This window comes from Eucyclogobius newberryi, unplaced genomic scaffold (genome assembly GCF_026437365.1).
Source record: "Eucyclogobius newberryi isolate DKJ021-1_F unplaced genomic scaffold, fEucNew1.0.hap1 SCAF_4, whole genome shotgun sequence".
Taxonomy (NCBI): Eukaryota; Metazoa; Chordata; class Actinopteri; order Gobiiformes; family Gobiidae; genus Eucyclogobius; species Eucyclogobius newberryi.
Window position 1 is genome coordinate 17830455 of NW_027316056.1, and position 17808 is coordinate 17848262.

At 39.2% G+C, this 17808-nt stretch overlaps 3 protein-coding genes across 4 annotated transcripts in view; 2 read left to right on the forward strand and 1 right to left on the reverse strand.

The window, feature by feature from the left end:
- Window positions 1-491: 491 nt before the first annotated feature.
- On the forward strand, window positions 492-4859 carry LOC140378065 (pannexin-1-like). Its single transcript, XM_072463697.1, has 5 exons — window positions 492-924; window positions 2044-2165; window positions 2257-2456; window positions 3016-3517; window positions 4194-4859. Exons 1-5 carry the CDS (start codon window positions 735-737, stop codon window positions 4356-4358), a joined length of 1179 nt encoding a protein of 392 aa, XP_072319798.1. The 5' UTR covers window positions 492-734; the 3' UTR covers window positions 4359-4859.
- Window positions 4860-5670: 811 nt separating this feature from the next.
- nde1 (nudE neurodevelopment protein 1) lies at window positions 5671-8950 on the forward strand. Its single transcript, XM_072462927.1, has 8 exons — window positions 5671-5814; window positions 5894-6047; window positions 6380-6528; window positions 6598-6734; window positions 6828-7001; window positions 7154-7239; window positions 7321-7463; window positions 7541-8950. The coding sequence occupies exons 1-8, from the start codon at window positions 5729-5731 to the stop codon at window positions 7632-7634; spliced, it is 1023 nt and encodes a 340-aa protein (XP_072319028.1). The 5' UTR covers window positions 5671-5728; the 3' UTR covers window positions 7635-8950.
- The window catches only part of myh11a (myosin, heavy chain 11a, smooth muscle), a 28655-nt gene continuing 19768 nt past the window's right edge, over window positions 8922-17808 (reverse strand). For both annotated transcript variants that reach the window (XM_072462926.1, XM_072462925.1), the window contains 16 exons: window positions 16740-16952; window positions 16242-16386; window positions 15780-15986; window positions 15588-15692; window positions 14931-15083; window positions 14294-14542; window positions 13521-13733; window positions 12740-12952; window positions 12129-12290; window positions 11928-12056; window positions 11752-11840; window positions 11551-11674; window positions 11282-11490; window positions 11046-11154; window positions 10795-10967; window positions 8922-9689 (listed from right to left, as the gene is read on the reverse strand). In XM_072462926.1, coding sequence (XP_072319027.1) covers window positions 9563-9689; window positions 10795-10967; window positions 11046-11154; window positions 11282-11490; window positions 11551-11674; window positions 11752-11840; window positions 11928-12056; window positions 12129-12290; window positions 12740-12952; window positions 13521-13733; window positions 14294-14542; window positions 14931-15083; window positions 15588-15692; window positions 15780-15986; window positions 16242-16386; window positions 16740-16952 — 2620 coding nt within the window. In that variant the 3' untranslated portion in view covers window positions 8922-9562. The remainder of the gene's footprint in view (window positions 9690-10794; window positions 10968-11045; window positions 11155-11281; window positions 11491-11550; window positions 11675-11751; window positions 11841-11927; window positions 12057-12128; window positions 12291-12739; window positions 12953-13520; window positions 13734-14293; window positions 14543-14930; window positions 15084-15587; window positions 15693-15779; window positions 15987-16241; window positions 16387-16739; window positions 16953-17808) is intronic.

Here is a 17808-nt window from a genome sequence, read left to right on the forward strand (position 1 = left end):
AATATGACTACGACACTACGACCAAATAATACAAAATATATAATAATTATTATGTTTATATTGTTGTAAAGAATATTGTAAAATGCACGAAATAAAATTGTGTAGGTGTACAGAATATTCCCGTACATCCTACAAAAAAATAAATAAGTATAACAAGCAATAAACAAAAAACACAATCACGCTTATTCTATTTTGCCACCGTTGTTGTGATAAAAACCCTTTTTTGTGTTTTAAAATCCAGATAATTGTCAACAATCATTTTAGTAGTCAATAAGTCACGATTGTTCAAATTTATGATCAATCACACCAGAATATAGCCTTAAACTTAATGCATAATAAATTAAAAATATTGAATTTAACATTATCATCAATATTAAGGCGTTAGGTAAATAAATGCACCATAAGTCAATGTTTTTACATAGTCTGACGTCATAGTCACGTAAGGATATTGCGCCCCCAGTGGTTGAAATGGAGACTGCATGTGCCCCCCTGTTGCTACTGCTCCTCCTGCTCTGTGACTGACGGAACGAGACAGCAGGTTTACCATCATCCTCTTTGTCAGTGGCGATTATGGATAGTTTTTTCTACTCATGGTCTTTACAGGAGCCTTTCTAGTTTATTATCACCATAAATACCGGTTCGCGAGATGATGGTGAATTGAAGAACACGCTGCAAGTTAGCGGTTAAGACGTTATTCAATTAAACAAAACCCGGGGCTTTTGTTCTCCTTTATCATGGCGATCGCACACGCAGCCACTGAATATGTCTTCAGCGACTTTCTATTGAAGGATCCGACAGAAGGACAGAGCAACACATACAAAGGTGTGCGCCTGGAGCTGGCTGTGGACAAAATTGTCACGTTTCTTTCCGTGGGGCTGCCTTTATTCCTGATCTCTCTCGCCTTTGCTCAAGAGGTGTCCGTGGGTGAGTTGTGTTTTTATTTATTTCTTAGGTGAACAGTGTTTTCATTCAAAAAAGAAAGTGCTATGCTCAGAACTGGATATAGCACAGAACTGGGGTGTGTGAGGGCGACTCCACCCTTCTCCCCGTCACACCCAGACAAAACACTGCTGCTGATGTTGATAATGATGACACCAAATGCATTGATCTGTTATTGAAAGTACCTGACATATGGGCATTGGGTCTTAGTTTAATTGGCAATCTACAATCCTCTTAAAACTTCAGTCATCCTGTCTGCTGTTACCATGTGACATTTACCAGTCCTTTGAGTCAATATCTATCTATATATATCTATAATTATACAATCTGTTTTTCACTGTTGCTCTTCGAGGCAACTGCTGTGGTTATTTTGGGTGCTACAAAAATAAATTGAATTGAATATGGGAAAACCAACTGAAAACCAACTTTGTTCCGAAATAAAATGCATTTAATCATAAGAAGTACAAGTTGATAAGTGAATGCAACTCTTTCAGTTCAAATTCTCCATGCATCAGAAATAGACTGCTTTACAATATTGACTGTTTCTTTATGTTCAAAGTAGGTCATCGTTACAGTGGACCAGGGTTGGTATGCGCAGAGTCCATGGTCATATGACATTAGTTAATTTCTATTTGTAGGTTTCTATATTGCTGCTACTGCCAAAAGCTCAATTATCACATCGATCATGATTTAATCATGCATGGCTGGTTGAGCCTCTTGTATTGAAGAACTAGTAAGATAAGATAAGATATTCCTTTATTGTCCCACATGGGGAAATTTAATTGATGCAACGCAGGTAGATACAGAGGTAGATACAGAAGAACAGATCACTTATAGGAAGTTTGAAAAACACTCTCAGTAGAAGATCTCCTATATACAAAAACTCCCATAGACAAAACCTCCCATTACCCAACAAGGGATGGAGGGGAAAAATAATAAAGATAAAAATAAATAAATAGATAAATAAATGCCATTGCATGTGATCACAACAGAATCACCAGCATAAGTAATAATCACTCTTTACTTCGTGGAATTGAATGTGGAATCTTGTCAGTAAATAGTATACAATACGTATATTCTGTGCTTATGTTGTGTCTCTTCTAGGTACACAGATCAGTTGCTTTGCTCCGACAAACTTCTCCTGGAGACAAGCATACTATGTTGACTCATTTTGTTGGGCAGCAGTACAGCAGCAATCTGAGAACACTCCACTATGGTTGCACAAGGTACTGTCAGCAATGCATCAGAAAGACTTTATTATTATTCTGAAATACATTTATTACAATAAATTTGTTTCAATACTTTTATATTTTTTAGTTTTTCCCGTACATCCTGCTCTTATTTGCCATCCTCCTTTACATCCCTGCTCTGTTCTGGAGATTCACGGCTGCGCCACACCTTTCCTCGGATCTCAGTTTCATCATGGAGGAACTGGACCGTTTTTACAATCGCTCAATCCGTCTGGCCAAGAATCTGGCTTCTTTAGATAGCAAGGATGGAGCTGAGGACTCTCAAAGGTAGGACATAATCATATTTAATCATAAAAGATGGTCACATTTTTCATCTGTAGGCGTATGATTTGTGGCATCTATGTAAAAAATTGCATCCAGAAATGTGTTTGCAGGTTTTGTATTTTAACTAAGGGTACATTCATGCTTGCACACCAAAGCCTCGACTAAACGAGGACCAAACCAGGGCTACAACAGGGCAAAATCAAGTTTACATCAGGGCTCAATAAACTGGGCTCAAACCAGGACCACACATCCTAAAAAAATAAAACGTTTTAGGCCTGAAATTGAAACTTTTTGTAAGTCTTTACTGTTATGTATTCCCAATTTACCATTTCTATTCCTTAATACAAGTCATAAGATGCTGTTTTAACTTAATTGACGATTTTGTGTGGAAACAGAAAGTTGCTTTCCTCTGCATTGCCACAAATCTTCTCTCTGATATGTCTTGGTGTGTGCTTGAAGTTTATTTGCTCAGAAGTCCCAAGACAACCTAATACAATTTTCACTTGGCATTTTCCAAACTGACGTAACACATTTATAATGATAAGTATGTTTTCTACCACAGTGCCTTGGACCTGACTGAAGGATGCTTCAAATATCCATTAGTGGAACATTATCTCAAGACTAAGCGCTTCTCTCGGGGCCTCGTGGTCAGATACTTGGCTTGTCGTGGCCTCACCCTGCTGATCCTGCTGTTAGCCTGCATGTATCTCGGTTACTATATCCAGCTGGCCTCGCTCACTGACGAGTTTCCCTGCGACTTGAGGAAAGGCCTTCTTCAAAACGACAGCTCCGTGCCCGCAGCGGTGCAGTGCAAACTCGTGGCTGTGGGTGTGTTCAGGCTGCTCAGCTACATCAACCTGGTGGTCTACATCCTCCTGGCGCCTCTGGTGATCTGCGCCGTCATCGGACCGGCACGGCAAAGTTCAAGCTTTCTCCGGCCGTACGACATGCTCCCGGGGTTTGGCTCTTTGGGAGTGGTTACCCCAGTCTACAATGATCTGAGCATGTATTTGCTGTTTCTAGAAGAGAATCTGAGCCAGTTGAAGTCATACAAGTGCCTGCAGGTGAGTTTGACTGATTTCACAGCATAATATTAAAACCGATTCACCCGATGATGTCTGGAATTGACCCATGACACCATAATTATTGAAATTAACAGTGGGGGGAGATTACTGGTATATTTTGTCTTTCTTATTTTTCTTTTTATCAATCTTTATCTAAACCAGGTTAAAAAAAAACTGGAAAAAATTAAAACAGAACTACATTTCATTTGCGTAGGTTTCTCGCTCTTTTATTCAAAACTGAGTGAGAACCTTTCTTTAATAATTGCCATTTAAAACAAAAACAAAACTATTAAACAATAAAATGTTCTCCAAAATATGGACTCTTCTCAAAACCACATGCTTTTACTGACATAGGATTGGCTGTAAACATCTCAATCAAAACCATCCAAAGATATTATTACAGATTATAAAAGACTGAATCTCGACCTACATGTTATGGTATTGTCAATATAACATTTCCGTACATCATCATGACACTTGTAACATTGGTCGGTGAACCTTTAGTCCTTAGAGTGGATATATTTGAGGCAGAGAAAAAAAGCCTTCATTGATTATTTGACATGGGCCAAGTTGAGATGGATAGAGTGGTTCAGAGCATCTTGATGTGTTTTGCAGTGGTCAGGATTTAGGTCAGACCGGTGGTATGTGTGTGAAACGATGTCATGTGTTGTTACAGGTACTGGAGTTGTTACAAGAGTCGAGTGATGAAGGATTTGATACCATGTGCCTGTTGCAAACTCTGGGTCAAGTGAAGACGGATGTGGTGGACTGTGAGAAGGGGACATGTGTACTCAAGAATGAAGTGAAAGACAATAAAAGAGTAGAAGAAAATCAAAAGTGAAGAAAACTAATATGTGTACAACGTATAACAAATGTAATTAATATACATTTATTGCAGATAACATGGCATGCTGAAACAAGACTAATGAATGATTGTCTTGCTATTTTCTTCTTCCATTTTTCCTACCTAAAATGTTTTTCTTATGGTTTACTCAAATATTTTGTACTATGTTTACGTGTGCAAATGCCCAAAAGCAAAACCAGAAAGCCTATTATAAAGGTTTATGCAAACATATTGTCAGAATTACAAACTACAATTTAGCTTTAAAGTCTGTGAAAGTTTTGTCTGTTAATATGCTGTTTCATGTTCTAACTCAGGATTTCAAAATTAACATGGTATTTGAAAGGGTCATAGGTTCAGGCCATATTTTAACTGCATTCAATAACAACGACACATCTTCAATCTGCAGTTTATCTTCTTACTGTTTTTTAAGAAATTATCTGTTTTACTTCTTATAATGATACAATGCCATACTCACTCCCCCAACATTGCTAACGTCAAATTGTTTTCAACTACCTCAGATTATTGCACCTTTGGTCTATTCCTACTCATAAAGGCAAATAAAATACATGTGTGTGTGTTGCTTTCACTGGATTGTTTGAGTTTACTGCAGGAGCTCTCCGCTCTTATTGTTTGGAAATAGAAAAGTGTTGACACGGTCATATTTGGGCTAAAAATTTTGTTGGGTTGGGTTACTTTAATGGCGGTTGGTAGCCAACTGAAAAGGTGCATTTACCGCCACCTACTGGAGTTGCACGACTTCAAAGTATGTGTTTTACGCAATAGATCCGTGGTTTTACCCTGCTACACTGTATTAGAAAAAAAGAGTAATCCATGTGATCCATGGTGATGGACAGGCTGTCGTCAGGTGGCGCTGATTGGCTGAGACCACTCCGGTAGTCTAATGTGATTGGATAAGACAGGATAATCGTCATTTTGATGGACCAATCATAAACGAGCTCCATTGCTCCGTTTGTATTTGTATGAAACTCCTTCACTAAACTACAAAACCGAGCGCGATTAGCTCGTGGATATTTTACTTTATAGGTGGTTTTAAAGCATTTCTTTTATGCAGGTGGGTTCTTCGCTTTTTTCTATCACGCATTTTCAATCAAAAATGAACAATTCAAACTCAGTGGACGCTAGATTAAATTTGCTAAAGAGCTAGCTAATAGTTAGCTAAAGTTGATGTGTAACCAAACAATGCAGTTAGTTTTTGCTGTGCTTCCTTCTAATTTAGGCTTTGATTAAAGATCAGTAAAACTTGCTCGTAAGTTTTCATTGTACATCAAACAAAGCGTTTCAAAATTTATAAAATAACTAGCTTAGCTAACATTGCACTAACAATTTGTCAGATCTGTAAAGTCAAGATGGTAGAGCCAACGACGATCAAGTTTGCATCGATGGAAGAGGAGCTGTGCTTCTGGAAGGAGCAGGCAGAGAAACACCAGCAAAGGTACGAGTACACGCAGTGTGCTGTACATGAGCCTATTTTGCCTTAATATTTAAGCCTCGATTGTAAATGTGCTATTTAGGTCTGATGAGGTGCAAGAGGAGCTGCAGGAGTTTCAGCAGATGAGTCGAGACTATGAGGCTGAGCTGGAGTCGGAGCTGAAGCAATGTGAAGGGCGTAACAAAGATCTTCTCCTGGACAACAACAGACTGCGGATGGAGCTGGAGAATGTGAAGGTTGTGCTCCCACAAACTAAACTAGATTCCCTTGTGCCATGTGCTCCACTGCTCCAGGAGTCTCTTATAAAGGCCTCTATTTATCTCTTACCAGCATGTTACTGCTGCTAGTAAAATTATTGGCTGGATTGTTAAAGCATGGATTGATATGTTAAATATAGCCACTGGAAAAGTGACTTAATTATACTGTTATGAATTAAAGAATTGTGCAAGATTCCACATTGCTTAAAGGTTTTTCTGTCCAAACAAGTTAATATAATTTATCCATTCTCATCACCAATCACCAATACATTTACTATCAAATAAATTATAATTGTTTGAACTTTTAACAGGAAAAAATTGAGATGCAGCACTCAGAAGCTTCAAGGCACATTTCTACACTGGAGGAGGATCTGATGAAAACTACAGCTATGAGAGATCACCTTCAAAAATACATCAGAGAGCTAGAGCAGTCCAACGATGATCTAGAAAGGACCAAAAGGTTGGTTGTGGGGAAAAAAAAAAAATCTCAAGAAAAAATATCCTAATATTTTTACTGTTTTTATTACAGGGCAACTATCATGTCGCTGGAGGACTTTGAGCAGAGGATGAACCACGTAATAGAGCGAAATGCCTTCCTTGAAAGTGAGCTTGATGAGAAAGAGAACCTTCTGGAATCTGTTCAGAGACTTAAGGATGAAGCTCGAGGTACACACTTTTGAGTTGCAAATTATTTTGATCTACAAGACAATCTAAAAATGTGTGTTTTGTTTATTAAATAACACTATTTTCCTATCATAGACCTTCGTCAGGAGTTGGCTGTACGACAAGTAGACAAACGACCGTCGAGCAGCTTAGGGAGAGACGCAGAGCGAGATCTGCAGTGCCCCTCTGCTATTAACCCTACACTCCCCTCTACGCCGGCTAAACCGATAAGCTCGTTTGACACGCCCCCTGTCTCCAGCATCCGTAGAGGTGAGCATTAGCAGTTACTGCGGAAATCATTCTGGAAGTTGCCCCCCAATTGTAGTTCTAGCTATTGAAAATCGTTCCTGCACTTGGCTACATGAACTATTACATGCTTAATATGAAGCAGTAAAGAAAAATGACTATCTTCACTTTTGAAGGTGATGGGCTAACGGGCACTCCCTTGACAACATCTGCTCGGATATCTGCACTTAATATTGTTGGAGAACTACTGAGAAAAGTTGGGGTAAGAAAGCTGATTATAGTGTATACAGAAGTAATATTAAATACACAGTATTGATTAAATGTGTTTGATATGCTTGAGCAGAACTTGGAGTCCAAGTTGGCGTCTTGTCGAGAATTTGTGTATGACACGTCCATTAGTCGACCAGCTCTTGCTCCTGCCAGTTCTGCTGGTTTAGGAGGAGGCTCTGACATCCACGTAAGCTGCCCACCTCCACAGTATGACAGGTATGCGCTGTTTCATGAGAATTAGTGTGCTATGATTTGATTCATTTATCTTCATGTTTTTCACTTTTCTTTTTTAGTGTAGTGAAACAGTTAGAGTTCGGCCCAGCTCCTCCACGAGGCCTCTCTCAAGGTGCACAGTCACCACAGGGCGGTGTGAAGATACTTCTATGAGACTGCTACCTCTGCAATTAACTGTCCTTCTGATCTTCTGACCTGCTGTACAAAAATATGCAGTGATTAGATTGACTTCTTTCGGTCGACACTGTGTGTCCCATAGGATTGATTTGCTCCACATAATCAGTGCATGGACTACTGCTGCCTGTGGTTCATATTGCATGTACAACAGAACTGTAGCTTGTTTGGTTTGGTTTGGTTTGGTTATAATGTGAATCATGTCCAAACCTGTTAAAATTGCCCTGCCATGTGGAGTAAAGTAGAGACCTCAAAAAGCTGTTAGATTTGTTGATAGCTTTTGAACCAGGTTGGAACAACGCAATATATTGAAATGTATTTTTTAGATAGTTCACAAAACCAGTCTATATTTAAACCAAACTAAAGTTTATATAAACACTGAACTGCCAAACATGGGAACATTTGATCTTGGAATTCTATTTACAGTCATGTGCTAGTGGCCTTTCAGATGACAAAACTTTGATATGGTGTAAATTGAGAGGTTTTTGGTTGTTTTTTTTTGTCTTTGTCTCCCCCCCATTTATTGAAATGCCTCACTCACTGCCTAAGGTTTGGGATGGTAGCTTAAAGAGCATGCAATTATTTGTCCTTAGACTACTTTCTGTATTACTTTTTTAATCAGTCTAACCCAAATGCATACAACTTAATCTAACGTTCAACCGATTTCAGGTTGAACGATAGATTTAGTCTTGAAATGGCTTCTGCTGAACCGCCTCAAACAAATAACTGTTAAAGATAAAAGTAAGGTTGCTGCCTGATCTATGTTGTGTTTCTAAGTCAGCACATGTACAGTACTGAATGAGACCAATGTTAGTCCAACTAATCAAATCCCATTTCCAAGATGAAAATCGGACCAAGCAATAATTTATTTCATTGACAAGCACATCATTTTGTTTACTTTGTGTTGTTTTAGGAGAGGAGAGGTGGAATTCTTTTCAGTGAAACGTTGAAACGTGAGTGGCTTTATACTGCCATTCATTACTTAAATGCTACTTTTATCATGAGGCAGTTTTCTGCCTCAGGAAACAAGTGTAGGATTTCATGGTTGCAAGATCCTGCTCTTTGCTGTTACCATTTAATTCAATGTACATGGGCTTACTGTAATTGTAAGTAATCTCTGATCACTGTGTACTGGGCGTTTTTTATAGCACTGATGCAACTGCTCTATATCAGATATATGTGCCTAAGACTTACATTTAACCTGGTTACAATATTCTTGAAATAGAAATTATTGATCTAATGACAAACTAGTGAAATAAAGAGACATTTTTTCAAACTGATACATGTTATCTTTATTTTCAGTGCAGGTGCTTCAACAGTTAAAGTGTCATGTAAACATCATTTGATTATATAAAATATTTGCTTAGAGGTGCACATGGACAGTAATGGATTATTGTGTCTGAATGACTAGGCCTATCATTTTGGGAATCGCCAAACCTTGTCTGGCTCTGATCAAAGGAAGTATTACCTAAAGGTGACTAAACAGCTAAATATGTCCTCGGCTTCAGACGGCAGTCCACTGCAGTGGAGCACAAACGGTAACAGCAGTCACAGGCAACAGGATGATAAAGTTACATAATCAGATTTACATAATTTTCAAAGGAAAGGGGTGAGTTACTGTGCCGATCTGAGGCTCGGATATTAACAGTAGCATGATCATTAGAGGCACCTATTGGTGTAAAGCTTGTATAAGAGCGTTCAATAATAATTCAGTGAACAGTGAAAATAATGTTGAACCATAAATCACACTTCTGCGGGATCTTAAAAAAAACCAGCTGGTATCAAGTACTTTAGTTTGTGCCAAGAAAAGGTGCTCCATACACAAATGTAAGTTGTAAAAATATTAAGTAAATTGGGACAAGGTGACATTTCAGGAATGGAATCTTCTGTGATGGGCATCAAGTCCATTATTCTGTGGACTTTCCATTGAAGTCGCCTTGGGAATCGCCCTCCTCCTCTGAGGCATCCTCGATCACCCTCCGCCCGCCTCCGATCCGGCGAGGAGTACTGCCAAAGGAGGGCTCGTTTCCACGCCTAAAACACCACGAAGACACAAAAACGCACATGGACAAAATGTGATGGAATTAGACATACACCAATGCTATTCTTTAACACACAGAGAACACAATTCAACTTAGAATATGAAACGACACAGAAATATCAGACTTTTGTGTGGTATGCATGGGAGAAAACGCCGGGCTGCGTCACCCAGGCTGTTGTAAGCAGCCCGGTGACCCTCCTGCGTCTCACAACGTTTTTTTCTCATGCAGGTTGGTTTTATTAGATATTATGGAATAGGCGGGTCACATTTCTCATTGGTCAGCTTCACATCAAGGCACTTGTCTTTTACAACAGCTGGTATTTTTCCTAGAGATAAAGCCTTGGGTAAACATTACCCAAACCCCCCTGGGCTGTTGCACCCCCTCCCTAGGGTAAACATTCTTTGCTCCATCTTTACGACACCTTCACAAACAAATGCAGTTTGTTACACATGCCGTTTTTCTCTTAGACTAATGATGCAGATAATATATCACTATTATGCAGATAAAATACATCATATATAATCATATATTCACATTTTATCACACAAACAGAAAAATAATAAACTGTGAGTGCAGAAATTATGTGAAAAGATGTTTACTCAAAACCACTCTTGGTTTATTCTAAAAAGAATTCAGTAGAGAATGCTTTGGTTATGGATTAAGCCTGCTGGTTATCTTTGTAACTCATTTCAGTCCTGGTTCAGGACAATGAGTTTGGTTTAGGGAAGTTAAACCAAGCACTGAGAAAAAGATGGCCCCAGCGGTGAATTAGAGCAACATTGAATGAGTTTGAGCCATTTTTGTCTCAGGTAGACTGTGATAGAAATAGAAAACAGTGATGAGCAGCTCTGGGCTACAGTAGCTCAGTGGTACCTGCTGTGTTACTCCTTGGGTTCAGGGTTGCCTCTGTAATAGACACGGACATACATGTTTTCTATGTGGACATTTAGGAAATAACAGTTTATTTTATCAATGTGACGTTACCATTTTTATCATGGAACTGAGCTTGTTAGTTGTGGACAGGGATTTGATATTTGCTGCCTGCTATATTCAGGCAATCAAATGTTGTGTAGTGTTTATGGTGTCGAACCTCTCACCTGAGTTTGGTCTTGAGAGTGTTGACCTCACGGCTCATGGAATCGTTGGCCTCAGTCGCCTCGTCCAGCTCACGCTGCAGTTTCCTGCGTGCGGCCGTGGCGCGCTGGGACTCCTCCTCTGACTCCTCGAGCTGACGCTTCAGCTGCTTCATACGGGCATTTGCCTTCTCAGCCTGATGAGAGGAACAGAAACAAGAGGATTAGTAGAGGCACTTAAACCGAAAACATTTTAAAAATATGATTTTAATTACCTGGTCTTTGTACTGCTCTGCCTGCTTCCTCTCATCTTCCACTTGCATCGCCAGGTCCTTCATCTTCTTGTCCTTCTGACGAATGCTCTTTGCATTGGCCTGCTTATCCCTTATGAAAAACACATGTTCAAAATGAGATGCTCACAAGACAAGGATGTCTAAATATTCAGACTTAAAATAGAACTGAATTGCTCTTCAAGTTGAGAAACAAATTTGTCGATGGACCTGCTCCTCACCTGCTCTCCTGTTCCAGCTGCTCTTCCAGCTGAGCTACTTTAGCCTCCAGGGTCGTGATGGAGGACTTGAACTTAGACTTGACCTGGTTCTCCATCTCCTGCAGTTTAGCTTTCAGCTCCTTGTTCTGTCGCTCCAGCAGCTGTCGGGCGCTGTCGTTCTTCTGAGAGGTGCTACGCTCAGTCTGCAGCTCGGTGTTCAGCTGATCCACCTGTGAACAGTAGAACAATCACTGTATCTGATTAAGCTATCTATTTATCTATTATTTTACCTGTTGTGTGCTCTTGCGCAGCCTGTCATTGAGGATTTCCATGTTGCCCTGCTCCTCCTCCAACTCCTCCTCCAGCTGAGAAATCTTGGCCTCAAGACGTCGCTTTTCATCTGCCAAGGCCGATCTGGAAAGAATAAACCAAACGACCAAAATAAATCCTGTATTATCAACATCAAACCACATCACCGTAGTTCAACTCACTTTCCAGAGGAATTGCTCGCCAGTTCATCAGACAACTCGTCTCTTTCTGCCTCTGCTTGTTTACGAGCTCTCTCTGCTGCAGCCAGATCCTAAGATATCATAAAATATTACAGAAATGGGAGTTTTTATTTTTTTTAGTTTATTTGATTTCTATGGTTTCTATGTCAAGTGCTCACCTCCTGCAGTTGGAAGAGCTCAGCCTCCAGACTCTTGGCCTTTTTCTCACTCTCTTTAGCCGTGGTCAGCACCTCCTCTCGAGCAGCGTGGGCATCGTCCAGCTCTCTCTGGAAGTCTTTCATCTGAGCCTAGAGTCCACACAGTGTTATTTATATATATTTTTTTAAATTCATGTTTATGCATCCATCCCGTTTCCTCACCTGGAGTTTGCGGAGCTGCTTGATGGCCTCGTCTCGTCCCTTGTTGGAGGTTTCAATCTGTCCTTCCAGGTCCTTCATGTCAGTCTCTAGCTTCTTTTTGGCTGCGGCTGCACTCGCTCTCTGTTTACGCTCATCCTCCAGCTCAGTCTCCAGCTCACGCACCTGCAGTCACTACATGCATCAGCGCTCGTTCCTCTGATGGAGCTCTACTCAAAAACGTAGTTGATCGTACAACTAAGAGACCACTTTTATAGGTTTTGGCCTGGGATTTTAAGACTTCTCATTCCATTTTTAATTGCACGTATTCAGTGGTTTAAGCTTCCTGATTTATGCAACATTTGGAAGATTTTGTTTTTAACTGATCATGGACGCTACATCCTGGAAACAGTCCTAGTCTTATCAGTCTGAAACCCAGAACACAATTTAAGGGATCAGGTTGTGTCAATAGTTTTTTTTGGTCCAATCATATGAATTTAAATAATGAACTAAATCAAATTAATTTAAATAAATACAGTGTTTATATGGTGTGGCTGACTGAAATGCCACACTTAATACGGAATTGCTATGGTCTCTTTGATTTGTTCTCCGCTTGTTAGTATGAGTTGTGTCACCTGTTTGATCAGTTGTCTCTTCTTCTCCTCTCCCATCTCGTCGCGTCCCTGCAGGTCCCGCTCGAACTGGGCCTTGAGCGCCTGCATGTTCACCTCCAGCCTCAGCTTAGCGTCCTCCGCCGCCTGCAGCTCGTCCTCCAGCTCCTCCAGCTGTGTCTTCATCTCGTCCACTTGAGCCTCCAGACCGCGCTTCGACTTCTCCAGCTCATGCACCTGATTCAGAAGAGAGAGAGAACATTCAGTCAAGGTTAGGTTTGCTGTACTTTATGTTTCCGAAAGTTAACGTGTCCTCTGCATCTGACCCATCCTTCAATTATGCGTCAAAGAAGTGCACTTTTAAATTTAGTTTGAGTTTTCTTGTAGCAGAAATACATTTATCATCCAAAATATAGTCTACGTGGTAGTAAAATGTGCATTAAAAACATCAAATAAATAAGATATAATAAGATATACAAATTTAAACAAAAACACAATGATTAAGTAAGAAGTAATAATGACGATATTGATGGCTATGATGTAAAATTTAATTGATATTAAATTAAATGATCATTAAATTAAATTAAATTAAATTAAATGAAAAAGTACAGAGCAACTTCCAAAGCTAAGCTAAAAAGTGCCTAAAAGTAGTACTAGGAAAGCCACATACAGTACATATGTTCTCAAGTGCTAATGACTATTACAGTTTAAAATAAATTCCAAATAGACTGCCATAACATATAAACTCTATTTGAGCTGAAAACTAACTCTGTGTACGGTACGGTTGTGCTAGGGAAGCTCTTACACTCTTGCCCACGTCGTCCTTGGAGCTGATCAGATCCTCCATCTCCATCTTCAGGGCCTTGTTGACGCGCTCCAGCTCCTCGCGGGAGTCTTGGGCCTCGTCCAGAGCCCGGGCCAGAGACAAGGCCTTGGTCTCCTTCTCTCGTGCCTCCGCCTCCGCCCGGTCTCTCTCCTCTGCAAATTTACTGGAGATGCTCTTCTCCTCGGCAAGCATCTAAAAGTGAAAGATGTTTTTATTAATTTGTTCACAGTATGTCATTCTAAATTCTGTCAAAAAGTCATTATGCATTATGTTTTTGACCTAGTTTAAGGTTGATCTGTACAAAGCCCCGCAGGTGACATTAGTGGCCACGTGATAATGATCACGTTCCCAGGTAATTTTTTTATTTTATTTTTATTTTTAGTAAAAAAAATAAAAAATAAATATCACGTGGGAACATGATAATTATGTTGAGGGAACGTGATATTATATAAAAATAATAATAATAATTAAAAAATATTTTTTTTACGTGGGAACGTGATAATTATCATGTACTTTGCTGTTGCATTGTTTCTCTATTGTTGGACCAGAGAGGCTATCTTATGAAACAAACGTTACAAGTCTGAGTAGTTCATTAAACATATTCCTTATGGACCTAATCCCTAGCAAGAAATCAGGTTAAGATTTCTAGATTTTCTTTGATTATTATTATATTTATATTTTTTATTTGAAGTTCTGACTTCAGAGCCGATGACTAACACTAAACAAACCCTTCTCTAGTAAACTTATCTCACCTGATCAAATTTCTTCTGCTTCTTCTCGAGGTTGGACACGATCTGTCTCTGGTTGTCCAGGTCCATGAGTGTGTCCTCCAGCTCCTGTTGCAGTCGGTTTTTGGTCTTTTCTAGTTTGTCGTACGCCGAAGCCTTCTCTTCAAACTGAGTGTTTGCCGCCTCCAGGTCCCTCTGCAGACGCTTCTTTCCCTCCTCCAAGAGCTCAACGTTACCGGTCATTTCATCAAGCTTCTTCTTTGCATCTGACAACTGGACAAATAATGTTTATTCAAGTATGTTTTCACACATTACTCTTACACAAGTGAGGGTAGGATTTTGCTCACATTGCTTAATATAATAAGCAGAGCGATTTATGTGTGGATCAGGAAAAATCATGACAAAACGCGAGACAAATCATGATAACTCAAGGGTGCACTCAAATACAACCTCACAAACCATTTAGCATCATTTTTGACAGGCTTTTAAATTATAATCACATAATATTTGTAATCTGTGTGTTTGTGTTTCCAGTTCATTGTCCCACCTCTTTTCATTAACATTGTAAACACTGAACACATCTGTTTTCCGGCAACATACAAACATACTTCCAGTTTCAGTAATCACACAGACACATGTATAATTTGTGTGGATGTCACACCTGAATGTTGAGTGTGGACACGTGTCTCTCCACGTTCCTCTTTGCCTCCATCTCCTCCTCGAGCTGCTCCTGTAAACTGTTCTTGTCATCCTCGGATTGTCGTAACTTTGTGGACAGCTGAAGTTTCTGTCGTGTCTCTTCAGCAAGCAGCTCCTACAGTCATCAAACACAGATCAGTCCAATCCAATACAGAGACAGAGGAAGTGAAAGCTTAAGGGGTAAAAGTGGTGTTGGTAGAAGTAGGACAGTGGAAGATAGAGAGATAGAATATAGTTCTTGCATACTTTTCAAAATATTCTAATAAAGCATTATTGACCTCTTAAAGGCAATTCAAAACTACAAAAAACATTGAAAGGAAATGGTGACTCCATCTTAAAAAAAGCCATCATCTTTATTCTGGAATGATGTTGTAGATGTATTTGTGATAAAGCAGGAAAGAACAGATAACAATAAAATGAACACTGGCAGAGGTTGTGAATGGCCAAACAGAAGGTCTCAAGCAAGACCAAAGACAATATTTATTACTGTAGTGAACAATAATGTGTGCTGGATTTCAGTATAGGACGAGATGAGAGATAGGACAATTGACTAGTATGAACATAAATGAAAAATAAAGGGCTGTTTCATTTATAATTGAAGGAAATCTGCTGCCAGTACCTGTGAGTCTTGGAGTTGAGCGGAAAGACTGGTGACATCTTTGCTTAGTTTGATGTTCTTGCCTTCCGCTTCATTCAGCAGGTTGGTCACACTCTCCAGTTCAACCTAAGATATAACAAATGCAAGAAAATACCACTTATATTACTTCAGAATTGCACACATTTTAAATAGAGAATAGAATCTTTATAGTACAGTTGTTTTGGCACATCTGTCACCCAGCTCTGCCTTCTGTTTCTCGCTGTCGCTGAAGCGTGACTGCAAATCTGTCACTTGGTTTTCGAGCTTCTTCCTTTTGTTCTCTCCGTCCTGTCTGGCCTGGGAAAGCGAGCGCACCTCCATCGTCAACTCTGAGGTCTCCTTTTCCAAAGCCTGCTTAGCCTTCTCCAGGTTTGACTTGACCTAAACAAAGGGAAGACAAACAATTATATTTATACAAAGACATCAAAAGTTTTAATAGTATCGAATACCTGATAATGTGCTGGAATTACGATTGAAACAATTAACTGTATTTATTATATGTATTCTAAGTATGTATATTGTCCAATCTAATCCAATTTTGCACGTACATAACTTCTGAATCTGTTCTGTTTTGTCATCATGTCTGGTATTATTCTGATCTATAAACATAATAATATTTCTTGATAGTTTCCTCACTCGTTTGGACTGCTCCAGCTGGTCCGTCAGCTCCTCCACGACCTGCGTGTTCTTCTGTCTCATCTCCTGGACCTGGGCCTCGTGGGTCCGGTTCTCATCCTCTATGGCTCTTTTCAGCAGATTCACCTCCTGTTCACGCTTTGCTCTGATCACAAAAGCAAATGTCAACAACATTTGCTAATAATAATTGGATACAAACACATTTAAAGTATTTGTGTTTCCAAAATGTAGTTTAAAACTCAAACCTGAAAGACAATTCATAATATTAGATTAAATCTAGTCTAGCAACAGAAAGTTTGTTATAGATTCCCAATATATTAGTTTAATGTAAATGAAAACAAATAAAGTATCCAAAACAACAAACTATATTACGACTATAGTATGCAACTGTTAAAGGTTCAGAGATTGCTGTTAATCATAATACATGATCTCACACAGGTAAGAAAAGTACTGATTAAACAGCTCATTCATTTTACCTTCGCACTGGTTTGTACTGACCTGAGCTCTTGCTGTGTGGCGGTGGTGTCCAGTGTGTCCTCCAGCTCGGACTTCAGCGCCTCCAGCTCCTCCCCCAGGTCTCTCTTGATCTTTTCGGCCTTGTTCCTCGCGGCGCGCTCTGAGTCCAGGTCCTCTTGAAGGTCCGAGATGTGTCCCTCCAACTCACGAATCTTCTTCAACGCATTGTTCTTCTGGGCTGTCTCATCCTCTAGCCTGGACATAAAATTGACGTATTAAATAAAAAAGTTGGATTATATCTGAAATTGTATTAAGTCAATTTTATTCTAATATTTATTTTTGCAAGCCTTTTCTTTTTCTAAATAATTTATCTTTTTTTTACTATTATTATTACTTTTACTTTTAATGTTCTTCCATTACAGAAAAAAGTTCCAAGATTGTAAATTTTGCCAATAATGACTCTGAATAAGGGTAAAAGTGTATAATAGTATTGACCTTTTCCAAACACTCTTTTGGCTTCCAGCTAAACACTCCCTCACACACATCACATTTATGCACTTTATGCACTGGCTATCAAATGTATACGGTCTGTATACTTTTCCTTTCCATTTCAAATAATATGCAGTGATTTGGATGCTCATTTGGGCATCAGTTTGACTCAAGATTTAGTATTTATGTCTACTGTATATTTTATGTCTACTATTTATGTCTACTGTATATGTCTGTATATGTCTACAGTTTGCAGAAAGCGCGCAGATATGGGAACAAATAAATCTAAAAGTGATGTGTCCATCCCGGAGACACCTGTCATGCTGCAACGTCAAATAAATATGGGAAGAAGTGTCTGGAATGCTGCCAATGTGGTCTGATAAATTTGGATTTGGCTAGGTGTTTTATTATTATTTTTTTTTATTTAGTTCATTTTATTTTATTTCTGTTTCTGTAATTTCTTTGTGATTTGAATGCATTTTTCCTGCTGTGAAGCACTTTGAATTGCCTTGTGTATGAAATGTGCTCTACAAATAAACTTGCCTTGCCTTACTGTATATATTGTTGTATTTTATTGTAACATTTATATTTGGCATGCCTTCTTTTAATATACTTAATACAT

Excerpts from the sequence above, each read along its gene's own strand:
- LOC140378065 (XM_072463697.1), top strand. The coding sequence starts at position 735 with ATGGCGATCGCACACGCAGCCACTGAATATGTCTTCAGCGACTTTCTA. Across the intron at positions 2,166-2,256 it reads CTCCACTATGGTTGCACAAG|TTTTTCCCGTACATCCTGCT; the intron begins GTACTGTCAGCA and ends TATATTTTTTAG. Across the intron at positions 2,457-3,015 it reads GGAGCTGAGGACTCTCAAAG|TGCCTTGGACCTGACTGAAG; the intron begins GTAGGACATAAT and ends TTTCTACCACAG.
- nde1 (XM_072462927.1), top strand. The coding sequence starts at position 5,729 with ATGGTAGAGCCAACGACGATCAAGTTTGCATCGATGGAAGAGGAGCTG. Across the intron at positions 7,002-7,153 it reads TGTCTCCAGCATCCGTAGAG|GTGATGGGCTAACGGGCACT; the intron begins GTGAGCATTAGC and ends TCACTTTTGAAG. Across the intron at positions 7,464-7,540 it reads CCACCTCCACAGTATGACAG|TGTAGTGAAACAGTTAGAGT; the intron begins GTATGCGCTGTT and ends TTTCTTTTTTAG.